The 23,991-nt window shown below is 35.6% G+C and overlaps 1 protein-coding gene across 1 annotated transcript; it reads right to left on the bottom strand.

Annotated features, from left to right (window-relative positions):
• Nucleotides 1-407: 407 nt before the first annotated feature.
• LOC113071162 (teneurin-3-like) lies at nucleotides 408-10,259 on the bottom strand. The gene is made up of 4 exons (XM_026244540.1): nucleotides 10,221-10,259; nucleotides 8,844-9,097; nucleotides 1,631-1,869; nucleotides 408-490 (listed from the first exon to the last, which is right to left on the bottom strand). Exons 1-4 carry the CDS (start codon nucleotides 10,257-10,259, stop codon nucleotides 408-410), a joined length of 615 nt encoding a protein of 204 aa, XP_026100325.1.
• Between the last annotated feature and the right edge of the window lie 13,732 nt (nucleotides 10,260-23,991).

Here is a 23,991-nt window from a genome sequence, read left to right as displayed (position 1 = left end):
TCCATTGGGAATTGACTGGATTGAGAAAAAATAACACCAGAATAGACCAAGATGGTTAACTGTCCTTCATATATCACAATATAACTTTCTATCTCTCCATTGCAGCATTGTTTCTTTTCTTGTGACTTTATATGTTACAAGGTGACTATGTCTCTGAATTACAACATTGTTTCTTGTAATCTTTTTGCATATTGGGTATTATATTGCACTAAGAACCAGAAAGAAATTGAAAAGGAAACATTGTTCTACAAATAATTATTGCAGCTTGAAAGAAATAACTGCAATCTATATAAAATAGCTCATAGAGATATGGAAATGCCAGTCCTGCTGTGACTGAAAGGTCATTGATTTCGGCCTTGAATGTTACCATCTGCAGAAATTGCAGTCACAGTGTTGGTTCGGGAACGTCACTGGTTTGGCTCGTCCATTCTCAAAGGCGTGATTATCCACATCCTTCCAGTTTCCAGTTCAGGGCCAAGTACATGCATGGCTGTGAGGGGAAGCCAATTAGATCATGAAACGGAACAGCAAGCACATATCATGTCATGAGACATTCTCATTTTGCAAGGGATATAGTTTAAAAGCTGTTGAAAGCCACTCTGGAAGGTGATTTGGCAGTCTCCTTTATGCATGTGTTGGACACAAGTGCAGTGCATATAAAAAGAAAACCTATCCCTCATTAGACTCTCTAAATAGTGCACTAATGTCTTTTTTTACTATTTGAAAACATGTTCTCTTCAATTATTGTGAATGGGGCCTTGACACAAACTGTTTTGAATAAACTCCACATTAGTCCTTAGCTTGTCACTGAAAACATTTATTGCAGAGAAAATAGAATTAGATTCAAGTGATTAAAATGAAAAAAAGAGGGAAAATGCGAAAATCAAAAGCCTGAAGATCAAAGCATGTCTGTGTTATATAATACAGGAGTTTCTCCCATTCTCTCTTCCCCGCTTGCTGTCTCTCCTCTTTCCCCCATTCTCTCTTCAAAACATTCTCTTCTTCATGCACAGCCTTTAAATCTTAGGCAAACACTTTCTAGTTGTTTTTTTTTAACCGTTCGATCTGTGTGAAAACAGCTTGGGAACAAGTTCTCCTTCAAAGTTCACAGCGAGGGGAGCTTGCTGAGGAGGCTGCGCTTCACACACCTCTCTTCCTCTCAGTTTGATCTTGGAGGGGATGAATGTTTCTAACAGGCCTTCAGCGGGGGAGGAGGAGTCTCCAACTGCGGCAAATAACTCACAGTGGGGAAACAATGTTAAAAAAATCGGAGAGAATAAAAAATGGAGGTTATAATGTTTTGTGGCCTAACGGAGTGAATACAGATTGCTGTGGACAATAAGATCATGCAGCTTTCGCTTCGCTCCAGATATTAGTCACTGAACTGATGTCTTTTTTTCCAGTGGTCTATGTGTGTATGTGACTTCCTAGCGATAAGGCGACTATTTAGAGCAGAGCACCAGGTGTTTTGGCCACAGATGAAGGCAGAGGAAGGAAAACTCCACCTGATGGGCTATTTCGTTATCTCTTGTGGGGGCAGGCTGGATAAAACAGCTTGCACCTGAGTACCTCATGGTCAAATAAGGACACACAAACACACACACACACACACTCACACACAATGAGTTACCTATACAGTAGCAGAGCAGAACAGACAGCAGGGTGGCCACGCCTACAGCACTGAGAGCGGTGCATTTCCACGAACACCGTTTAGGCGACTTGTTAAATTTGAATGCACCTCTTGAAAGCGTGTTGCGGGTTAAGGGACGAGCTGGTGGAGAGTAGACAGCTCCAGTCGCCATAGTATAACCGGGATTAGGAGTAGTGAAGAGAGATGTGGTGCCAGTTCCAGTCTTAAGCAGGAAGTGCCTAGGGAGGGAAGATACGATATGAGATGATGAAATATAAAAACAATAAACTTGCTGAAAACTTTCAGAGTGAGCTGTGAACAAAACCACAGGTTTAAAAGAAAAAAAGAAATGTAGCAATGTCTTTGTTAAAAGTTTTTTTTATTTTTTTATTTCTGACCTATTGAGAATTTTGAAGTTAAACCTTTTTTATTGATGCATCACTATTTGAATCTGCATCTCCATGGAAACTGCAGTTAAAGTGTGCATTTTCTTTATTGTAGATACTTTATTATTTGTACTGTATGTAACAAAAGCTGTAATTTAATAAGCTGCCATTAAAATCCCAATAGCTTCATTGATTTAGAGGGCTGTCATTGGATCAGTGCCTGTACTTGTATGACATAAATGTCTCTAACGATGGACTATGATGGAAAGAACCACACCAAGTCAAGTCAAAGTGAACTGCGGTTAACTGAGCTCTAGAGTTTATGATGACAAACATAACCCATAATGATGTGTATGCATCAGCATCTGATGACAGTGTTTTTCTGTTCTGCTTTTCATCAGTGGCGCTCCACCGCTGCCGAATCTTCAACGCCACAGCAAGATAAATCATTTTTACCTGAGTTGTTAATGTTAAGTTTGCTGTCTGATTTAAATATGGTGAGAAAAAACACAAACCACAAAATAATAACAAGACAAGTTTTTAGCTCATAAAAACTCACAAACTTTACAGTTTGAATCAGTCTAATGTACTGTAACTGAATGAACACTGAATGACTTTCCTGACATCCTTCCTACAATAGCCACATTTTGTGAAAAGGTAAATTCAATTGTCTGGAGTCAGGGACATATTTTTATATAAATAAATAAATAAATAAATAAAATGTTTATTAAACACATGAGTATTATAATGATTTTTTTTTAAGAATCATGTGACAATGAAGTAAAGTAATGGCTCTTTAAAATTGCCATAACAGGAATAGATTACAATTAAAAATATATTAAGATATAATATTTTACGTGTTTTCAGTTCATTTTTGATCATATAAATGCATCCTTTGTGAGCCTTCTTTAAAAAACATTAAGATATATTGACTGCCCCCAAAATGTTGAATGTAGTGTTTATATACATACACATTTATTCATTGTAATGTGTATATTAATAGCGGCCTATTATTGTAATTTAAACATATTACACCACATACATGCATATGTATATAAAACACATTGCATAAAATGAGGCACGGTATGATTGACTTGGATTACAGAAGATCAGGAACTTCTAAAAACATTTTAAAATTTAATTGAAGATATTTTGTTTGCTTTGCTGGCTATGATTCTGCTTCAAAACGAAAGTTTTCTTATATTTTAATTTGTTCCCTTCTGTTGTTTATCTGATTCATTCATACTACACACATCAATAAAACAGACATTCTCAGATTCATTTCCAGGAAATTTCCATGTGTTGTTGGTGGTTCTTGTTCACTCTGGCTGGCTGTTATATTGGCGTTCTGCTGCAAGCTCTCTCACACTGGCTGCTGTGTACAGTCTTGTGTCCTGAAGGCATTTTACAGTTGGTCTGCTGTCAGTCCTCCTCACGGCTCTGGATGTAGGTCTTGTTTACGTGGCCATTTTATTTTTTTTCATTTAAGTTTACTCTCTGATTTAAATGTGATTAGGAAAAGAAAAATGTAATGAAAAAATAATAATAATAATAATGACAAGAAAATAATTTGAGCTCATAAAAATGCACAAATTATAATCAATTATTTGCTCCTTTGCAGGTCAATTTGGATGAGGGTTTCATATTTTATTTATTTATCAATTAGTTTTTTTCACTGTAACTGGAGTGCTTCCTTTATACTTTTGACCAAATTGCTTGCTTGTTTTTTTTTTTTTTTTTTTTTTCAGTTGTACTAAAATATATACTGTATTATATAAGCATGATAAATGTTGTGCCTATACTGTTATAATGGCTTTTATTGTTCAGAATATATAAATATATATTCTTTTTTTTTCTATTTAGGTACACTTACATTTTTTTGTATTTTTTGGGAAAGTAACACTAGAAAAAGCATTATACAAAACAAAAAATGTTCAAACAGCTGATGTCTCGTGGTGGCACCTACTGTACGAGAATAAAATGGTTATTATTAGACGAGTCTTCATCTCATCTGTACATTATTTTATCATTTTTGTCAACAATGCAATTCATTTTTACTGTATTTTTTATTTTTTTATTTTTATTATGAAGAAACGTACCTGATTCCAGTTTCTACACAAACAGTCCTTGACTGTGTACAATTTCAGATGAGGAAACATTTCAAACTTGCCAGCTCCTAACAGCATTATTCTATAAAAGTTCAAACTTCGACGGTCAGGCAGCACTCAGACGCTTGTTCTTTTGTGCAAATTTCAATACAGGCCTGGTTTAAGATGCCTGCTTTTCATTCAGAAGGACTCCATTGTAAAACTTTATAATCTGCATGGTTATGAGCTGCTGCCACGACTCCAAACACACAGGCACGCACACACATTTTTCACAAGGGCTCAGATAGGTTCCGGGCCACTGCGCACTGAATGAGGCACATTTAAAAGCCTTCACAAACGATTAACAAATACACTGACAGTGTGCCGTTTTGAGGCCAAACAATCCATAATTGATTAGCGGGAGTGTGACGCCAGGCAGAGAAAATGACTAAGCTAATCCTCATTGCCCCTTTCTGTAGGGTGTGAGAGTGTTGTTCGCATTAGGACGACTAAGAAGTAACTTCACCCCAAAGAGTTTTTTATTTTTTTTTGCTCTTGTTCAATGTGATTCTCTATCAGTGTCCCACCTTTCCTTGTCATTGGTTTGACGCTTGGAATGCTGCGGTGCGAAAGAAGAGGCCCTACAGAAGAAAAAAGGAGGATTTGGAGGTTGAAAGAGAAATTGCAAACAAAAGAATAAAAGTCCTTTCCTGGCATAATCTGATATATAGTGACTGCCGCATTAGATAGGCTAAAAAAAGAGAGGGCTTTTCAAAGGACTACTTGTTGACTTAAAGAGTTAAAACGATTGAGTATATACGTGAAAAGAGTATGCGACCGGTGATGCGAGTTTAAGGCAAAGACAAGTCCTCTTTCTGACAAATGCGCATGCGAGACTTAAGTTAAATGAGAGGGGGGAAACTCATTTAAAAAAACAAGGAGGACTTGCATGTATCCTCTCATCTCCAACTAGGATTCAAGCATCCTCTTTGAGGCGGAAGCATCTGTCACCTCAGTAGGGGTCTCGGAGCAGCAGGTGTCTCTCCAGCACTCGGCAGAGTGGCGTTATTTTAAGACACTCCCTGGAGGTTTCTGCGCCACTGCCATTTTAGGACAGTCCCTTTCTGTTGACATGTAAAGATCAGAATCTTCGTGACAGACAGGGGAGTGGAAAGTTTTCAAGATAACACTCTGAGAAAGGTAGAGTAGTGAGAAAAGGAGATGGTGATGGATTGGTGTACTGCGAGACGGAAAGCAAGGAAGCTGAAGGGAGAGAGAGAGAGAGAGAGAGAGAGAGAGAGAGAGAGAGGGGGGTAGTAGAGGAATTCTACTGGGATCATTAATAACAGGAGAAGTCTGTGTTATCTGCCTAGATCTAGACACACAACAAAGATTCTTCACTTGATGTGATTACAAAACATCTTCCCTTCTCATATCCATAAGAAGTATGCTTTCACTAGACTCCTTTGTTTTCTTTCTTTTTGTTGTTGTTTTTTCCTCTCCACAATGGAGCACAACAGCTGTGGCCCGCAAAAGATCAAAAAACCTGACGCGCAGCATTGTCAACACTTCTGTTGGTAATGAATGTGTACAGTGCGACTGCAGGGTGGATTTTACATGAAATGCCATTTTATGAAGAGAGAGAAAAAAAAACACTTTAGTGAACAATTTACCAAGTTGAAATCATTTATGAAATATTAAAACTAAATATTAAAACAATCATTGCTGTTCTACGTATATTCTTGTACTGATGAAAAATAGACAGTAGGCTATTTCATGTTTAGTAGAGATTTCCAGAGATGTTTTTTTTTTTATTAAGTTAATTAAAAGCATAAAGGAAAAAAAAAACATGGCCATTATGTTGAAATACCAAGGAAAGAAAAGCCACAGTAAATTACAGGCCAGGCTGATTGTAGACTGAAATTAAATTTGTTTCATTCAAGATGATCCACTCAACACTTATTTTATAATGGCATCCCATTTCTCTATACTCTAAATACACACAAACATGGCTACTTTATTCATAGGTTATACCTTAATGGTTTAATTTTGTGTATTCTAGCCCACACACATTGCAGTCTTTTTATAAAAGAAAGCAACAGTGAATACATTGCTTTAGATACAATGCTGAATATGGCAATTTGAAATAGTGTTTGAAATTGCTTTATGATTGTTAGAAATATTTCAGCTGCACAGATAAATGTTAGTATTAGTATTTTTCTTCAGCCTTCAAGAGTTTTTAAATATTATATAAATATCTTTTTTTTAAGTTTCAATATATCATCGATCTTGATTTGCATTTAAATTAGATTTAATGGAACCTGTATTTCACAATGCATACAGCTTTTTGTTTATGTCAAAGATAAAATAACACATTGTTTTCTCTCTTGGCTGAAAACTGAAAATTACATTTGTGGTATTTTTGGGGAAAAAAACGATGGCCGTCTAGTAGCTATTTTTCAGTACATTTAGTCACAATCTTAAGATGAGCATTTAATGGCACCATGTTTTTTGTTGTGGAATGATACTGTGAACAGTTTAAATCTGTTATTCATCTTGTTTAACCTTTTGAGTGGGTGGCAGCTCAGGCTCCTCGGGGTACAGTACATGCAGCAATTCAGGGTTATATAAACTGTGCCAGTTTATGACATTATAAGCAATGTATCATCCAGGAAGAATTTAACTCCTTCATGCTGTAAAAAAAAAAAGTTGCCAATTTCCAGCTTCCCTCTCTCTATCTCTCTAAATATATTCACTATATTAGAGTAACACTGAACAAGCATCTGATATGTCGATCATGTATTTTGGGGTTTCTATGTCAAAAATCATTTTTTTTTTTAAATAAGCCATTTTTGCATCTTAGTTTCAGTAAGATCTTTTCTTTTCTGTTTTAAAGAAGTTTTCAGATCTGAAACTGACAGTCTGTTTTTACAATCCAAAAAGTATTTTATTTCAAAAGATCAAGGATGATTTGTTATGATCCCTTTAAGCTAAAAATAAGCATATTCTTTTTGATGTTTCATCCACTTAGTCTAAATATAGGCCGAGTGAATTTCATGAACTGATTGATTTCCGTTCAACTACTAATATTATATTATGAGGAACAACATCTTTCCTTGCGATTTGTGTCCACTACTTAGTCATTTTAATGATATGTGTTTGCATAAAAATTGCACGTATACATAATAGAAATGTTTGCTTGCACATGATGACTTCTGTTTTGGTTAATTAAATCTATTTCCCATACTTTTGCATTCATATTCGTCCTCTGCAGGACCCAGTCTACCGGGACTCTTCCCTTCAGCCTTTTGAAGTGAAAATGCTGATTGTGGCGTTTAGAAATCTGCATATGGGTGTGGAAAATCTATGATGCAGTACATTACTATTTACCCTGTGAGTCGTTTATGAACAAAGGCTGAATTTTGTGAAGGTAGATATCCTTTTGTAAAGACTTGTACTGCACTTTTATTCTTTAATTAAAAAACATTGACTTACAATTAAACAATAAAAAGGTTAAGACTGTGTGCACTATTACAATAAAACATTTTTCGTATTACTATGATAAGAACAAATGTGTGTATACAAATGCTTTTGGGATCCATATGATACGTGTATCTGAAGAATCCGAGACTAACATGATGTGTATTTATTTATGCTTGATATGATACTCATGCCATGCATACATAAATTCATACTGTCAGGTGGATGCTGGGTAGGCAGCCCTCAGCTTGAGTAGTACACTTCAAGATATCTGTAGTGACAGCAAGGTGCATTATATAAAGGCTTGTCTTGGCAGCTTTTACCACAATATTTGCTCAAAATGAGAAGTGATAACTGATGGAAACTCAATGGGAAATGAATGCCTATATAGAGTCATGATCAAAGATTTTAGACCCAAATCAAACTGATTAAGTGGATTTTTCATATGTACACAGAAAACAGCGATTCATGATACACAATGTTCAAAAGATTGTAAAAGTGACTAATGAGTGTACTAAATCAGGTGTTAGCCATTTTGTAGTGTGTCTAAATACCCATATAGTGAATTTCCATATATAGTTCACTCCTTTAGCCATAATGTACACTCACCAAATCTGACACAAACACACACACAAATTCTTGTCTAAAGTTGACAGTATTTCTATAATATCTCTTTTCTTTTTTTATTTGCCAAGTCATAATTTCATTAAAAAAATTATTATAAAGGTAGGTAGCAAGTAATTCTGTTAACCAACAACTATGGAAACAAAATTTTTGTTTCTTCACTTCTTCAACTCAGTAGACTATACAGAGAGGAACTGAAAAGTTGGTGGATGATTTAAATATCCGAGTATCATCTGTAGATAGCATTTTCATCTATATAAAATAAAATAAAATAAAATAAAATAAAATAAAATAAAATAAAATAAAATAAAATAAAATAAAATAAAATAAATCTTTTGTAATATGTTTTCAATGTGCAAAATTATCTAGTTTTATACAATCTTGAACATTGTTTTGATGTTTATTTTCAATAATTCCTCTGTAAAACCAAAAAAGTCAAAACCATGAAGAAGATAATTAAAATATACTTAAGATAATACAATGCATGCATGTAATGTTGATTGTTTTTATTCAGCATCAGAATTAACTCGCTTATTTGCTTTCATTCTTCCTCCATGTAGTCACTGACTACATATAGGACACTGAAAACAGTAAGTGAATGAGTAAGTGAATTTCTGACTGTGTAAAAACACGTACCTGTTCTCCAAGCCTACGTTGCCACCCAGTACCCAGTTTTCTTGCAGCTGCACGCATTCAGATGCACTCTGAAGCTCTGTCGGCTGATTGGCCAGTGACTGGTTGAGGGAGGTAACTGACGGATGCTGCTTGTGTTGATGTGGAGCAGGTGGCAGAGGAGGCGGTCCTGCTTGACTGGGAAGCTGGTCTAGTGGAAGAGGAGAGGCAGAGGTATTAGTGGAGCTTGTTACACAAAACGCAGGCTGATTGTGTGCCTGTACATGATTGTGTTGGGTTAAATGGGATTCTTTACAGGATGATTTGGTCCTATGAACACCTTCAAATCTTCACTTCACTCCGTCCAGCTTCATTTAAGAGAGAGGAGAAGCTAAACACTGCATTATGAGAATCACACGGTTTAAGGCAATGTGATTTAATTTGTGAATTATAATAACATTTTAAAATCAGTATTTAGCATACTTCTGAATGTAATATTGTTGAGTATTACAGGTAATGTTTCAAGTATTATATTTTTTTTTTTAAGAAATAAAAAAATGCGAGGGGTGTAAATTATAATTTCTTTAAAAAATGCTATTTACATAAACTTTTAATGTATTTAAGAGAAATTTGACAGAAGTTTAGGGGAAAAATTACAAAATGTAAAAAATGCATTTAAAGTTTAATCAAAATGTAATAATTAATAATAGAAAAGCATATATATATATATATATATATATATATATATATATATATATATATATGTGTGTGTGTGTGTGTGTGTGTGTGTGTGTGTGTGTGTGTGTGTGTGTGTGTGTGTGTGTGATGAATGTTCTACATCTTTTTCTTGTTCTACGTCGCTGCATAATCTTTCATCCAAGTTTTTGAAGAAAGAAAAAAATCGAAACAAATATATTTATCAGTATTATTAACAATGAATTAGTAGTAGTACTATTTTACTACAGTCAAAAGACAGAAGATATGTATATCATACATAATTAATTTTGTATGTGACGTCACATACATAATTTTGTATGTTACGAATAAAAAATCTTGAATCTTGAATATGCCAGGAAATGTGAACATGATTTGAAGAATGAATCGCAACAATGTGTAACTGTACAATTTACAAAGACTTTAAATTGAGTAGTAATAGTGACACGGTGCTCACCGACTTTTACGACTGAGAAAACGTAAGTCTCCGCAGGCCGTTGCTGGGGAGCAGATGTTTTATAATGGGCTCTTAAACTGAACGCTTCACGTTTGATTACAGCCAGAGACAGACTCTCGTTTAACTAATGACCGGAACCTCCATTAGGACAGCAGGAAAAAAACAGGTTTTCTCATTTCACTCCAAGCTGGGTAATTGCCCCCCAAAATGACACTGTGTGATTATCTCACTGTCCCATCCTGCCGCCGTGCTGACAGGTCTGTTTCCATCTGACTACGGGTGTCCAAACATATGCTGTCACACACTAGACTGTGACAGGGACGTACTGTGCAGGCAAGCCACAGAAATTCAATATTTGCCTTTATTCTCACGCGAAAGCACCGCGAGGAATAACGTGTGCGTGGTGGAATAATTTGTTATGTGCTTTCGTCTCTTTTTTCTCTTCTGAGTTCAATCATTAAAATGTCAAAATGTACTGGCAATGATCAAATCGTACTTTATAACCTATTATTAACATTTCAAATGCATCAGTCTCAAAATGATAAGCCAGATTTCCTTTTTCTACATAGGTTTCTTTGTATAATATTGAATATTATATTATAAAGTGGCTTCAAATATGTTAGGACACCTAAGCCACCTTTAAAAATGTATAATTTATTATCCTAGATAGAAACATATTAAATATCATCACATTAACTATGGACATTGATGATCAGATCACAATCAGATAGTACCTGATCATGATGAAATTATTTTTATTAAAAAATAGCGTGTGATCCGTTGCAAGGACATTCTGAGCACATCCAATGAAGTGTGAACACTAATGTGTTTTCATGATCAACTATACATGTGATTTGTGATACAGATGCTGCATTACAAATAATCACTATGCATCACTTTGACAGACTTGGTTGTAAATTTTCCATCATGGTCTACTTTATCCATAAATAAAATATTGTAACTCTTGGCATTTTTAATGTGACATTTATATCACAAGAGCTTCTGTAAAAAGAGCTTCTTTAGTCTTACCAAGTGCTCTGTACTTGGGGATAGATCGTGCAGGTTCTGCTTTTATTCTCTCTCTTGTTTTTCTCCCCAGATCCACACTCACGTGTCTCTCCCAGGCTGTTTTCACGGGGCCTTTTAAAACTTTATTTTCTTCCCTTTTCTTTGCTCCTAATCCTTATTAGCATCCTTTACTGTGGGAATGTTTATAAAGTAGGCAAACCCAGTAGACCAGACATATTATTTTTATCTGTCAAAATGAAGGAATGCATTTGGAATTATCCCTCAATGTTTTTCAAATTCAGTAAATAATGGAAAAGGTTTGATTAACACAAGCTCAGTTTAAGTGGCGTTTTCCATTTCGTACAGATGACAGTGATCAGAACTCTATACAGTCACACTGGAGAATGCAAAGTGCAAATGCAATTCAGCTAAGAATATCAAAATACTATTCTGATATAAAACGCAGGTTAATGGCAAAGGAATAGCAACAGTGACCAGATAGTGTCCTTTTTTTGTCTTCAATTAATAGGGATGCACTAATTAGGCCATTCTGTTTCTTTTATTATTATTTTTTACAAGCAGGAAGCCATATGCTTTAGAAATGCTGTACAGACAGCAATCTGGCAATTTATTTTCTCAAATGTCAACATTTATGGGAACATTAATTTAAACAGTTCTGTTGTCAGTGTCAAAGATGTTGCACAGCAACACACTGTGAGATTTCAGGATCACACACAACAAGGATTTGTTTAAAAACAAGACATTTTGAGTACTAAAACTACTCAAGTAAATAATCATTAGAGTCACCTATTTTACTACATCATTAGAAATGTTGTCCAGGTTAAGTAACACAAACAACTAATAACAAAGCATTTTCGAAAAGCAACTCAGTACAGTTACTGCAGGATAAACTGTTATTGCTGTTATTATGGCGAACATACATCTTTGGCAAGCTCTTAAAATGGGCCTGTCACAGACTAGCACTGTGACAAGTGACTCTGAAGTCAGTGAGTGCAACTGAGAACGTGCATGTGTGCACAAACTACTGTAACAAAACACGTGCGGTATGACTGCTGGTGCCCATGTCACATCAATTATACTCAGGATTGAATTTGCATCTTTGTTCGTTGTTTAATTCACTGCAGTTTATTATTGCAAAAAGGCGATGTTTTAAATCATACACATTTAATATTTCACTTTACATTAAATCAGAATTTACCCTTGGACATGCATGCATGCAGTAACACTGATTCTGATGTAAAGCATGATCATGCAGTAAGAGAAAATAACAATAACCCTAAAGAAATAAACTAGAAACAATAGTTCATATACACCACCGAAGCATCAGTCATGTCAAGAACTATGAAACGCCAACTAATGCTAAATGGACGGAGGCTGAAGTGAGGAAAGAACAGGAATCATTATGACAGGTGTCTTGCCACATTCATGACAGGGTTAAAATAGGCCTCTGTGACAGGTGCATTAGACAAAGTGTTGGAGAGGAAACACGGTACACACTCCACTCTGTGCGCCTGACACAAAGAGGTCACCCGGTGCAAAGACGGCGATGTTGTGTCGTGCCCAGACATGGCGAACACCATTACACTTTCATGTTGTTTGCATTCACAAATACATCAAACGGCCCGAGACAGTGGTTGGAAATGAAACAGCCAGCAATCTTAAGAGACAGTGAACTTCTGCGGAGGCACAATTTGCTTTAAATGTGCCCTTAAGGTAACTCATGCCTTTTTGAATGCGACTTAATAGAAAATTGCAACAAATTATTTCCTTCAATCTAGATAAGGAGGCACCGCTCTGATTCAATCTGAGCGCCGCTAGACTCCACATACTAACAAATGATTACACACAGCATGAGCAGAATGTTAAGGCATTCAGACGGCTTTCCATCCAGAATCCGAGGCAATCAGCTTCCTTTAATCAAACTCCCTGAGCAATAAAATACAATTCTCTCTCTCTTGATTGGAAGTACACATGTTGTACACAGATTTCTTTTGAATGTGCATTTCTGTTCTTTGTAAGTTAATGTTTACATTTTGGTTGACTTCCTTTGGCACATCCTGCAAAAAAAAAAGTAAAAAAAAAAAAAAATGAAATGAAGCGGCAAAGAAAGGAAAATTCTTTGTGTTTTTTTTTTCTTTTTCTTTTTCATAAAAGTTTTCATTTGCAATCTGGGAAAGACAGATACAGCTGGCAAGAGATTTCTCAAAGTCAAGTTGTTCTGCTATGATTTAACAAGATGCTTTAGAGGGCCATTTTGATTAATATTGGATGGAGCGACTGAAATGACATCCCATTTTACTGTTAATGCTACTGCTAATGTCTGCATAAAACACTGCTGAGGGGTCATCTACATTTTTTTTCTCTTATGACAGAGAGCCAAGGAAGGCATAAACATGAAAATATTTCATGAACCTGCACTGATACAAATGCATGCTGACAAACATAAATATATTCTTTAGTTTGGACAAATAAAACGGATCAAAACAAACCATTATCTTTTCTGGTTGCCGTATATCAAGCTATTTTTTTTTCCAGTAATAGTAAGAGTAAGACAAATAAATAATTTATGCAGGCTATTGTTTTCTTTCAACAGAGAATGCAAACAATTAGTGTTGTCAAAACCCTCTGCGTAAAAATCTGTTCTCACAACAACATCTATCATTTATCAAGAAGAAATAAAAATAAAAAAACATCCCCCTGCCCATGATAAGAGTATAACATAAACTGTCATATTTGATAAATGAGACTAAATAGTACCAGAAAAGGGGGTTTGGTATTGCATTTCTGTAAATAATGAAAAGAAAATTGCATTCATGAATTTTGTGGTAAACAGAGGACCCTGTGAGACACCATGAGCATGTTACGGTAACAGATGAATGTGAAATACACATAATAGTCTGTGCATGCCTGAAAGGAGCTATTAAATTATTATTAAATCTCAACACAAATAGTTGAAAAACAGAACATAAAATATCGTTAAAACAAACTCTGAACTTTTTCCTCTAAGTAGTAAGAACACGGGCACATTTGAAGGCAATGAAAATGATACATTAACACTGAATACACATTATTTGAGTATGTAATTTTTGCTGAATATTTTTGCTCTCTTGAAGAGCTTTTGCACTTACTCCCCCTAAAACAGATTATAACACCATTCTTGATTATTCTGTGCTGAGCACTACCCTATATTTAGACATCTCTCCTTAGCTCTCCTTCCATTGACTTTGCCAGTCGGTATCACATCCAATCACTTGAGAGAAAATGTCACAGTTGGAATAACCCTCCGGAGCATGGAATAACCCAGCAGTTACCAGTGGACTATAATTGTATTTTACGTCAAGTTCGGTCTTCATGAGCCTCTGCCACATCCTCCCCAAAAAAAATAAAAATAAAAAATAAATATGTAAAATAAGAAAGAAATTCTTAAACCTCTTATTTTCAAAATCAAACTTAATAGAAACGTTTGAACAAGCTCTCCAATAAAAAGAAGTAAAACAAGTGTTTTGGTTGGTTATTCAGTTTCATTACGAAATACTACCTTCATGGCTTATTTACCCCCCAAAAGGGTGCATATTAGTGCCTAAAAGCTACAGATTACCTAAAGTGTACATATTAGCAACTAAATGGTACACCTTTAAAATGGGCAGCGCCCCAGAGACAGCCTTGTGCATTTTTTTAAGAGTGCATCATTATGGCAAGAGGTGTCTGTAAACTGAATTACAATATAGGTTGTGATCAAAGAAAATTCAAAAAAAAAGAAAAAAAAAGAAAAGAAAAGAAAAGCAGTTATCCATGCCTTCCAGGCTTTTAGTCTGATCTCACTTTATAGGAAGTATTGAAGAGATGTAGCAGAAGGGCAGAGCCCACCCATGATGAGAGTAAGAGTTGTGGAGGAGTTGGCAGTATAAGACTATAAATCTAGCATAATATTGAAACTTGTCTACCTGGCATGACAGGCTATTCAGGAAGCATTCAGAGTCCAGCGTAAAGCAGAGCACAAGCATTTAATCAAAGTCACACCGCCGCAGAGCTGAAAGTGTTCCCCGGGACTTAAAACCTAACAGAGAAAGATTTCAGTGCCTCTTGGTGTTTTCCTTCAGTCTGATTTCTACTTCTTAATATCTGAATATGCTCTATAGGTAGAATTCTCTAAGATTTGAATGGTAGTCATTTGTCAGTAACAAGGTAACATAACTTTGTCAGAATTTTCTGTCAGACAGGAACTTTAGACTTAAAGGGGAGACGTTTCCTGTGACATGATCACCCTCAAGCCATTCTATCTGAAACTGACATCTGCGATCTGTTTCCAAATGTAAAGCTTCACCAAGACCCCAGTAAAGACAAATCCTACCTACACCACATCTGTCACGATGCTACCGAGAGCCAGTGTTACGCTTTTGTCAATCATTGATTGTTATACTGTTCTTCAAAGAGAACAGTCACCAAAATTATTCACAATAAGTTAAATAATCTGAAGGTAATTCTTTATTTTATCTATCTGAATGCATGGCAACTGTACTATATTGCATCTTGCAGTGAGCAAATATCATTAACCTTCTTCCAAGCAATACTGCCAAAAAATGTCCACATACTGTACATTCATAGGGTTATGGCAAATGGGAAAAAAGTGTGCTGATATTGATCTGCAACTGTTGAGTCATTTTACTTTTTCTGCAATCTTGTTTTACAACACTAACCAAAAAAAAACAACAACCGTCAACAGTAAAAAAATGTAAAGGTAGGTAGGTCTATACATGTTTTTCAAGTTTCAATGTAAACAAAAAAAAAAGTAAAATTTTGGTGATGGTGATTACGTAGGTATGAATTTAAAAAAATTAGAATATCGTGACGTCACTGACTGGGTCTTCAACCCGTGCCTTCGGGCGCATCATTGCAAACCTCATTTTAATGCAGGCTATATAGACCACAAACAAATTGAAATATTTGTCAAAAACATGTTTGTTGCATGAATTTCAGGTAAGAAGAAAAAAAAATGAGGTACTGTTATACTGTTTTACTTGCATCCACCGCTAGCTGTCAGTGCAACCTACAAATGAGAGACTGTTTACTTTGCTTTCTTGGGTTGTCACTTTGAAAAAAATGCTGTTTGATTGATGAATGACAAGTGTTCATTGAATTGATTGTAAAATCGATTTTTGCATGTCTAGATGCATTTTTTTTTACAGCAAATAACACCAAATATAGGTAAATCCATGGACAACAGGCAGGACAAATGTAAAGATTCAATATATTGGTAAAGACCAATATTTCTGATGATTTATTGGCGTGAAGTTCCGTGCACAATGACAAACAGGAGTGCAACATTCTCGAAAAAAATAAGCAGAGTGGACTGCCATAACGCAAAACATTTACTGCAGGCTTCAACATAATCGTGTTTACGATTAGAAATGTCAACAACAACAAAAAAATTGCATATGTAGGTGATTCTAGCCCGAATCTGTATCTGTATACATGAGACTGTCTGAATACCGGCAGAATTCACATTTCTGTTGTAAAAAAAGAAACACTGTGCAGAAGTATTATTTGCTGTTATGCGTGTGTGCAAAAAAGCAAAAGAAATAAAAATAAATTGAGTCTGTCCTAAATTGACAGGGTCAGTCGGGTTATGGCAAACAATAATATTTTTAAGGATGGCCTGTTGTTATGCACAGCAAACAGTAAAACAAAAAGAACCATACTTTATATTAGGACTGCATAATTAAATCAGCTAAATAATCAAGAATACACTTATAAACTTATTTAAACCCTAACAAGCTTTTGCAATGGCTGAGCACTGTAACCAGTCACAGACATGTCCCTTGTGCACTGCCATGTACTTTTACTTGTTTTATTTCCCTCTTGGCTGGTATGCTTCTTAATTTACTCTGCCTCACCAAGGCAAGTTGCTGTCCGTCAGTGTTACCATATGATCTAAATTCACTGCAATTTCACGTCTGGTTGAATAATGATTAAGGAGAAACTGGCATTCAACAAGCTAATTCAGCATGATTTTGGTTTCCCGCCAACTGTTGTCAATAACGGTATTGTTTTACCAGTGTAATAGTAAAATAAATAAATAAATAAATAAAATCCGTTTAAGCACTTCACCACTGTTCCCCATGAGTTCCTCAGTATTTGATAATGCATCAGTCATTCTTTACAGTTCTGCATGATATTAAAACTTTGCTCAATAATCAATAACTGTGCAGACCCTTCCTGCTGTGCTCAGTTAGAATAAACACAGTATTATAATCCTTCTGTGTGGACGCCAAGATAGTTACTGTTATAGCTTTGATTTCTGGTGTAATGGCCAATAAAAAATGAATGAACAAACTGGTTTTGTCTACCTAAAACGAGGAAACAAATAATTAAAATCTACCCAGGATTTAATTAAAACAAAATAATCAATGAATAAAACATGTTCACTTACTATGCTGAATTCTTTATTCTTGTCCACAATAGATTTTTCCTGCATGTCATGAGCAGGGTTCCATGCATAATATCATATCAATAATATTTTGTCATGAATACCTAAAAAAAAAAAAAAAAAAACTCAAAATTAAGCAATCACTACAAAGGTCTGTAGAATAGTACAGGTGGAAAATTTCCTCTAGATCTCTTTTTTTTTCACCTATAGACCTATGGTGAGGTTTATTATTGTCTAAAAATAATTTATGATGTATCGTCTCACCAAGGATCAAAGTTTTACAGAACAGTATAAAAGAAGGAAGAATGTCAGCAAAAACAAGCTCTTCAGACACTGTCTGTTATTCAGCCAGGGAAAGGTCATGCATTTGCACGTTACCTTTGATTTTTCATCAGCATGATGCTTCAAAAACAGCTGTGGTAAAATGTGCTTGGATCAACCAATTTAAATGCTAAACTTCTCCGGGGGAGATTGAAGCTTCTTCTTAAATACACACTGAAAACAAATCACTTGGCCCACTTTGAAGTGCGGAGTGGGAAATTGAATGACCCTAATGTTAAGGTGTATTGTGTCTGGGCTGGAGTAATGGAGATTCTGCTGTCTGTCTGGCCTTAAGAAACAGTTTCATCCTTAAATGTTGTTAGTCCATTTAGTTTCACTGACTCGGAGTCCTTAAATTAAGTTAGTATTGATAGAGCTTTTTGCACTCCAATGGACCTAATTCATTATTCTCTTTGCTTAGTAAGGTATGCGTTCATCCATCTAATATTCCTGTTCAAACTAATTAAGATGCCACAAATAAAACCAAATAAAATAAATGCAGTGATTACTGCACTTATCGCATTCGCTGGCATCTGTATTAACCTGTAAGGAAATAAAAAGGCATGCTTTTGCCGTATGAGGAAACGGCAGATAACGGCAGATAAATGTGGCCACAGGCACACAGCCACAAAACCCAGCTTCAAGATGCAAGATCATCTGATGCTTTTTAATGTAAAACATACCCAACATTCTCAACGATCACTTGTAATCTAAACCTGCGCTCCGTGTTCTCGCACTTCACAACTCCGTAGACTACCTGATAACTTTCAGACTTCCTGTACAACCCTACTTTCAGTCAGGTTGGTTTAACGCCTCAGGGTAGAGACTCAAACCTTAAGCTCTCCTCGCATGTCGGAGGAATGCACAAAGGTAATCTTGGCCTGACAGACTGTGCCGTTGTGTACGACTCCGCTGCCTCCTGAATAATGAATCCAGTGCTTCTTCTAGTCATCCTCCAGCAGAGCAGTCTGGAAATAGCTCCACAGCCGTCCAATCTAAAAATCCTCACTGCTGAGCTAGCCTTTAACCCTTTCTATAATCCCAGAAAACACACAAGCACTGCGCCACACTCCAACAAGCATGCAGATTTGTGCTCAATCACGTCAGTCATCAGGTTATATGCAGAAGGCTTTAGATGTTCTTATCATGCTTAAAGAAAGCGAAAAAACAGGATCAAAGTAGGGTAGCAGACTTTCTTTGAATGCCGTTGTGCAAAGCGAGCAGGCATAGTAATGACCAATGGCAGCTCTGAGCGCTGAATGATGGATGACAGTAAAAGGAGGAAGCAGGACGGAGGAGGAGGCTGAGCTTTTGAAAAGCCAGGCCTAATTATTCAAACTGCTTCACCCTATTCCAGGAATTCCTTGGTGAGAGCTCACAGACACACCAAAGTGAGCAGACAAACTCAGAACAGAAATATCGGGATGAGTGTCCCTTCATTAGAAGATCAAAGCGGCTCTTTTTCCCCCCAACGATAGCTGGGATTAATTCAAAGGAAATGGGTCAGGGTGAGCAAACATTCAGTCGCTGCAGAGGCTGACACATCCCAGATTAGCCTGATCGTGTTGAGTGGCTAATCATTCAAAGTATCACCATCAAAACACTTCAATTATACACGAGTTATTTAACAGATTAAGAAAATTCCACTGTTAGAGCAATAAAGTGATTTTATCCATTCTTTGTCAGCTACTAAAAGCCTCAGATTGAAAGCCTCATTATTTGAAATTTGAAATTTAATTAAACATTATACTTTTTTGAATGAATAGACAAACCTTCTGATTTGAGTTGATGTGATGGCTAAAGGTTTATAAGTAATTGCAGTTATATTAGCAGAATCAAACAGTGCCAAAACACTGTGCTCTAAACAGGTGTACTCATGTCTGCCTTAATTTGGTATCAGTAAATTATTGAATGTAATGGAGTAACGGCTGCTGAAAATCCAGCTTTGCCATTATAAGAATAAATTATACTTTATATAACAATTTAGAATTTTAATTTAGAAATTATTTTTCACCAAATTGATGTTCTTTGATCCCAACGAGCCACAAAAAAAAAACAAAAACAAAAAAACACTTCAATTAATTAAAAAAATTTTTTATGTTGTTGTTATGACGACCACAAAAGTGTTGTATTTGTTTTTTAAGTATACTCACAATCATTGTCTTTTATTTGAACATAAGTTATTGTATTTTTATTTTTACTATTTTTAAAACAAGTATCTCAAGGGTTTCTATTTTTATGCGATTTTGCTAGTTCAAATTTACTTGTGTTGTTGTCAGTAAAAATGGAGACAGTTTCTCCTATAACTCAGCGAGATGTGCTCTTTTTTAAATGTGATTTAAATTCATCCTTCTCTGATGTTGTGAATTTTGTTTTGTTGATGGGTAAATATCATATACATACTTGTAAATGGAAAAAATGTAAACCTTCCTTCAATATATTCTTATGTGAGTTTGTTAAAATGTTTCAGAGCTTAAAATGCCTCAAAAAACTTAATCGAAAATCGGAAAAGTTATGCTTCTCTTTGTCAAAATATCTATTATTTTAAAAACATTTTTAACTTCATTGACTACAATTTTGGTTTCATCCTTGCTCCTTGTTATTGTGTTTGTTTTATTTTATTTATTTATTTTTTATTTATTTATTTTTCTCTCTCTCTTCAATGTAAACTATGTGCTGGTCTATATGAAAGTGTCTTATATTGTTGGTTCCCTGTCTTGTTATGTACATTAAGCAATAAAAAAAAAAAAAAAAAATTACTTGTGTAGTGTTTACTCCAGGCCAGCAGGGGCAGGGTCGGGTGACAGGTTTACTGTAGCTGTGTGAGTGGTAAGTTTCTCATTACTGCAGAGAGCTCGAACTGATACACAGTCTCCTCGTTTCTCTCCTGTTTTACAGGTGGGTAAATGTACAACAACAACTCAAGACTTAGAATCTAGCCCTGCTGAAATGTACGTGGGATATGAGTGATCCGTTTTAGCGAAATCATTTTCATTAGGGTCTGTTTCTGATTTTGTTTGAAACCAGTTTGAGATGAGAAGCAAAGTCCGACAGAGTAATGGCAGACTGATAACGTGCACATTACGTTAGAGAGCAAATTATCTCAACACACACTTTCCCATGCACAGATGTACATGAAGATATTTTTTTTAGATTAAAATGTAAATAGATATGTTTAGCTCAATGTATGTTCGTTCCCCACCATTGGTTGGAAATGTTTTTTGCTCAATGAGTGTAGAAAACACTGGTTAAAGTTTGAAATTAAGTTTAAAGTTATATTTGAAGCACTTTATTAGTTCTGAGCATGATTTTGCAGTACTGTATTGACATTATACTGATAAAATACTGTGAATGGAAGTTTTTAAGTATTTTTGAAAATAGCTGGTGAGTATTACCATTGTCTTTGCATTTCATTTTGATAAATAGTGTAAACTACAAGCACGAAAAGTAAGTGAACATGCATTTGTGTACTGAGAAGTTTATTTTATTATGGATTTTGTATTGACATGGACACTGAAAGTTCATCGTAATGTTAAAATAATACACAGAATATGTAATATGTGAAACATAAAATGACTCTTATAGAGATGTGTTTGCTGAAGAAAATTCTTTAAATAAATTACTGCAGAGAGCTCGAAACTGATACACTGTCTCCTCGTTTCTCTCCTGTTTTACAGGAGTTAATCTGTTCACCACGGTACCCGTTACATTGTGAGTTTATTTATTTGTCCAACTTTATACATCACAAATATGTAAAATGTACCTATTGTGTTCATAATAAATTGCATTACACTTTGGCTGCTATTGAAGTGGGATATGGGTAAGGTTAAGGACAGGTTTGGTGGTATGTGTAGGTTTACGGCTTGGTTAGGGTATAAGTGATGGGCCAACAGTGTAACTTAGATGTTACATGCAGATATTTTTGGAAATATAATTACAATAAAAAAAAAAAACATGAATGCACAGAATAAGTTCATTGTATCAAATGATTAATTGAAATGTAAGTAGTTAAGCCCACCTAATATAAAGTGGGACCTTTTTTTACACTTGTAGTTAGCATTGTTTTAGCACTTTACATTGTGAGGAGGAATTTTAGACTCAAAAGACAATTTAAATATTCAAGTAGTGCTATTTAGGAGCAATTAGTGCCAGGTTAGGATGGATTGCAGATGGTTCTCAAATATGGTGAATATATGACACTAAAATATTCAGTGAATTCCCCCCATTGTTTATACTCAGTCTACCAACAAATTGCTTGTCTTTGCACATTAAACTAAAATATGAGAAGGTATTCACGTACACGCTTCACTTTGAAAAACCAAGTTAACATTTTCCAAACTACACTTCAAAGTTGTGTAATGGCTTTTTAGTTATTACTTGGCAGGCTCGTTCATACTTTTTGCTTTACGGGATGCTTCAAACTCATTGGTGCTGTTGTAGTGAAAACACCATAAACAACATTATAGGCTTTCAAGATGAGGACTTCTGTCTCTCTCTCTGCATTAATGTGCCATCCATTCTGATGCAACTTGAGCATTGTCTAAAAAACACAAAAAATCAGTTGGATGCACAAAAAAAATTGTCAAAATCTGGGAGCCATGCCCAACTCTCCTCTTCTCCCCATCACACCCTGTCCTCTCCCTAGTGCCTAGAAATTAAAGTGCTAATCAGCATATAATAAATGAGCCGAGATATTAAAGAAGCACAATAGAAATGCCTACTTAAGGAAATCATGTAAATTACAATGCTTTAACATGCAATAAATTAATGAACACAATTGTGCAAACAGGTGCAGACTGTACATATATGTAGTCATCGTATTCCTACAAAAAACAATGCTGCACACCTCACCTTGTGGCCTGAGCCATAAATCAAATAATAGCCCTGTGAAGGCAACAGAACATTATATAACACTCGGAGCAGGACGATTATGTTACCTTTGTGTTAGTGCTTGAGTATGGAGACCTGTGTCATCTGTAAATATATGTGGATTTGCGTGCACGTGACCCCGCTCGACTCTGCTGTGCATTTCGGCTTGATGTATCTGTTCTGCTTACTCTGGCCAGCTCTCTGTACACACCGATTACTCTCTGTCCCGGCTGCTAGTGCTCTACTAAGCACTTCAATCCATCATTGCCACACCTGCCCTGATGCAGGCCCCTTGTTAAATCATAGTCTTCCATACCTAGACCTACAGGACAGGGCAGGGCAGGGCAGCGGCAAACTACAGCAGTGCAGTGCTGCATTTACCAGTTCCTAGAGTGTGAGGGCTGGACACTATATGAAAATGTGTCAGTTGGAACTAATCCTGCTATATCCTGCTAAACGATTGGCGTCAAGCATTAAATCTGACACTAATAGGGTGAATTCAGGTAAAGTGGGACACTTTTGGCTATTGGGATAACTGGGGAACAAAAAACAGCTAAATTATGCAAACTGTGTTGCGACATAAACAGCTCCATTGAGTTCAATGGAAGCAGATTAGGTTTGACGCACCCTAACACTCAGTAAAAGCAGGTCGTTTATGGTTAACAAATAATGTCACTGCATAGAATACAACTTATATATCAAGGCTCCAGACTGTAACCAAAATGGTTGCATTTTGCGAAATTTTTTCTTCATATGCGACTAAATTTTCAATTTAGAAGTGCTGCCATTTCTGTTGCATGTGTGAAACATCAAATGGCAAACTCAACTGAAAACATAACAAAACCGCACTACTTGTTTGAGCTGTGCAGCGCTTCGAGTGTAGAGCCTGGTTTATACTCGCCGCGTTAGCTGGAGCACTAAGGTGCGCGCAGCAAATATTGAGGAAACAATGAATGGTTTTTATGCTAAAGTAAAAGACCGCTTCTTAAACCAGAGAAGGTGAACATTTTGGTATTCTTGTGGGTAAAAAAAACATTCAAGCACTGTCACCGAAAAAAAAAAGTTTAGTTTTACTCTTTTTTTTTTTTTTCATTTGAAAAAAGCTTGTTTTCTTTGCTGTTTAACTCACGTTATGCTATGGAGGCTCTCTTTTATTTATTCTATTTTTATTATTTCTCAGTGTTGGCTAAATTTTTTTAGTCGGTATATAATACAGCATGTGGTGTATGTACACCATGCTTACTCGTTTTTTGTTCAGAAAAGATATTTGTTGTACTTTTCAATTAAGAATAAAAATGAATACATTTTTTGTTTTAGTCTTAAAAAGTAGAAGGTGTCTAGATGTAAGTAAAACA

Source organism: Carassius auratus, unplaced genomic scaffold (genome assembly GCF_003368295.1).
Source record: "Carassius auratus strain Wakin unplaced genomic scaffold, ASM336829v1 scaf_tig00006215, whole genome shotgun sequence".
In the NCBI taxonomy this organism is placed as follows: Eukaryota; Metazoa; Chordata; class Actinopteri; order Cypriniformes; family Cyprinidae; genus Carassius; species Carassius auratus.
This window is presented reverse-complemented; position numbering and strand designations above follow the sequence as displayed.

Coding starts and splice junctions, on each gene's coding strand:
- LOC113071162 (XM_026244540.1), bottom strand. CDS start 10,259: ATGGAAACAGACCTGTCAGCACGGCGGCAGGATGGGACA. Junction 1,870..8,843: donor AACGTAGGCTTGGAGAACAG/GTACGTGTTTTT, acceptor TTCCCTCCCTAG/GCACTTCCTGCTTAAGACTG. Junction 491..1,630: donor TCTGCTCTGCTACTGTATAG/GTAACTCATTGT, acceptor TTCCCCTCACAG/CCATGCATGTACTTGGCCCT.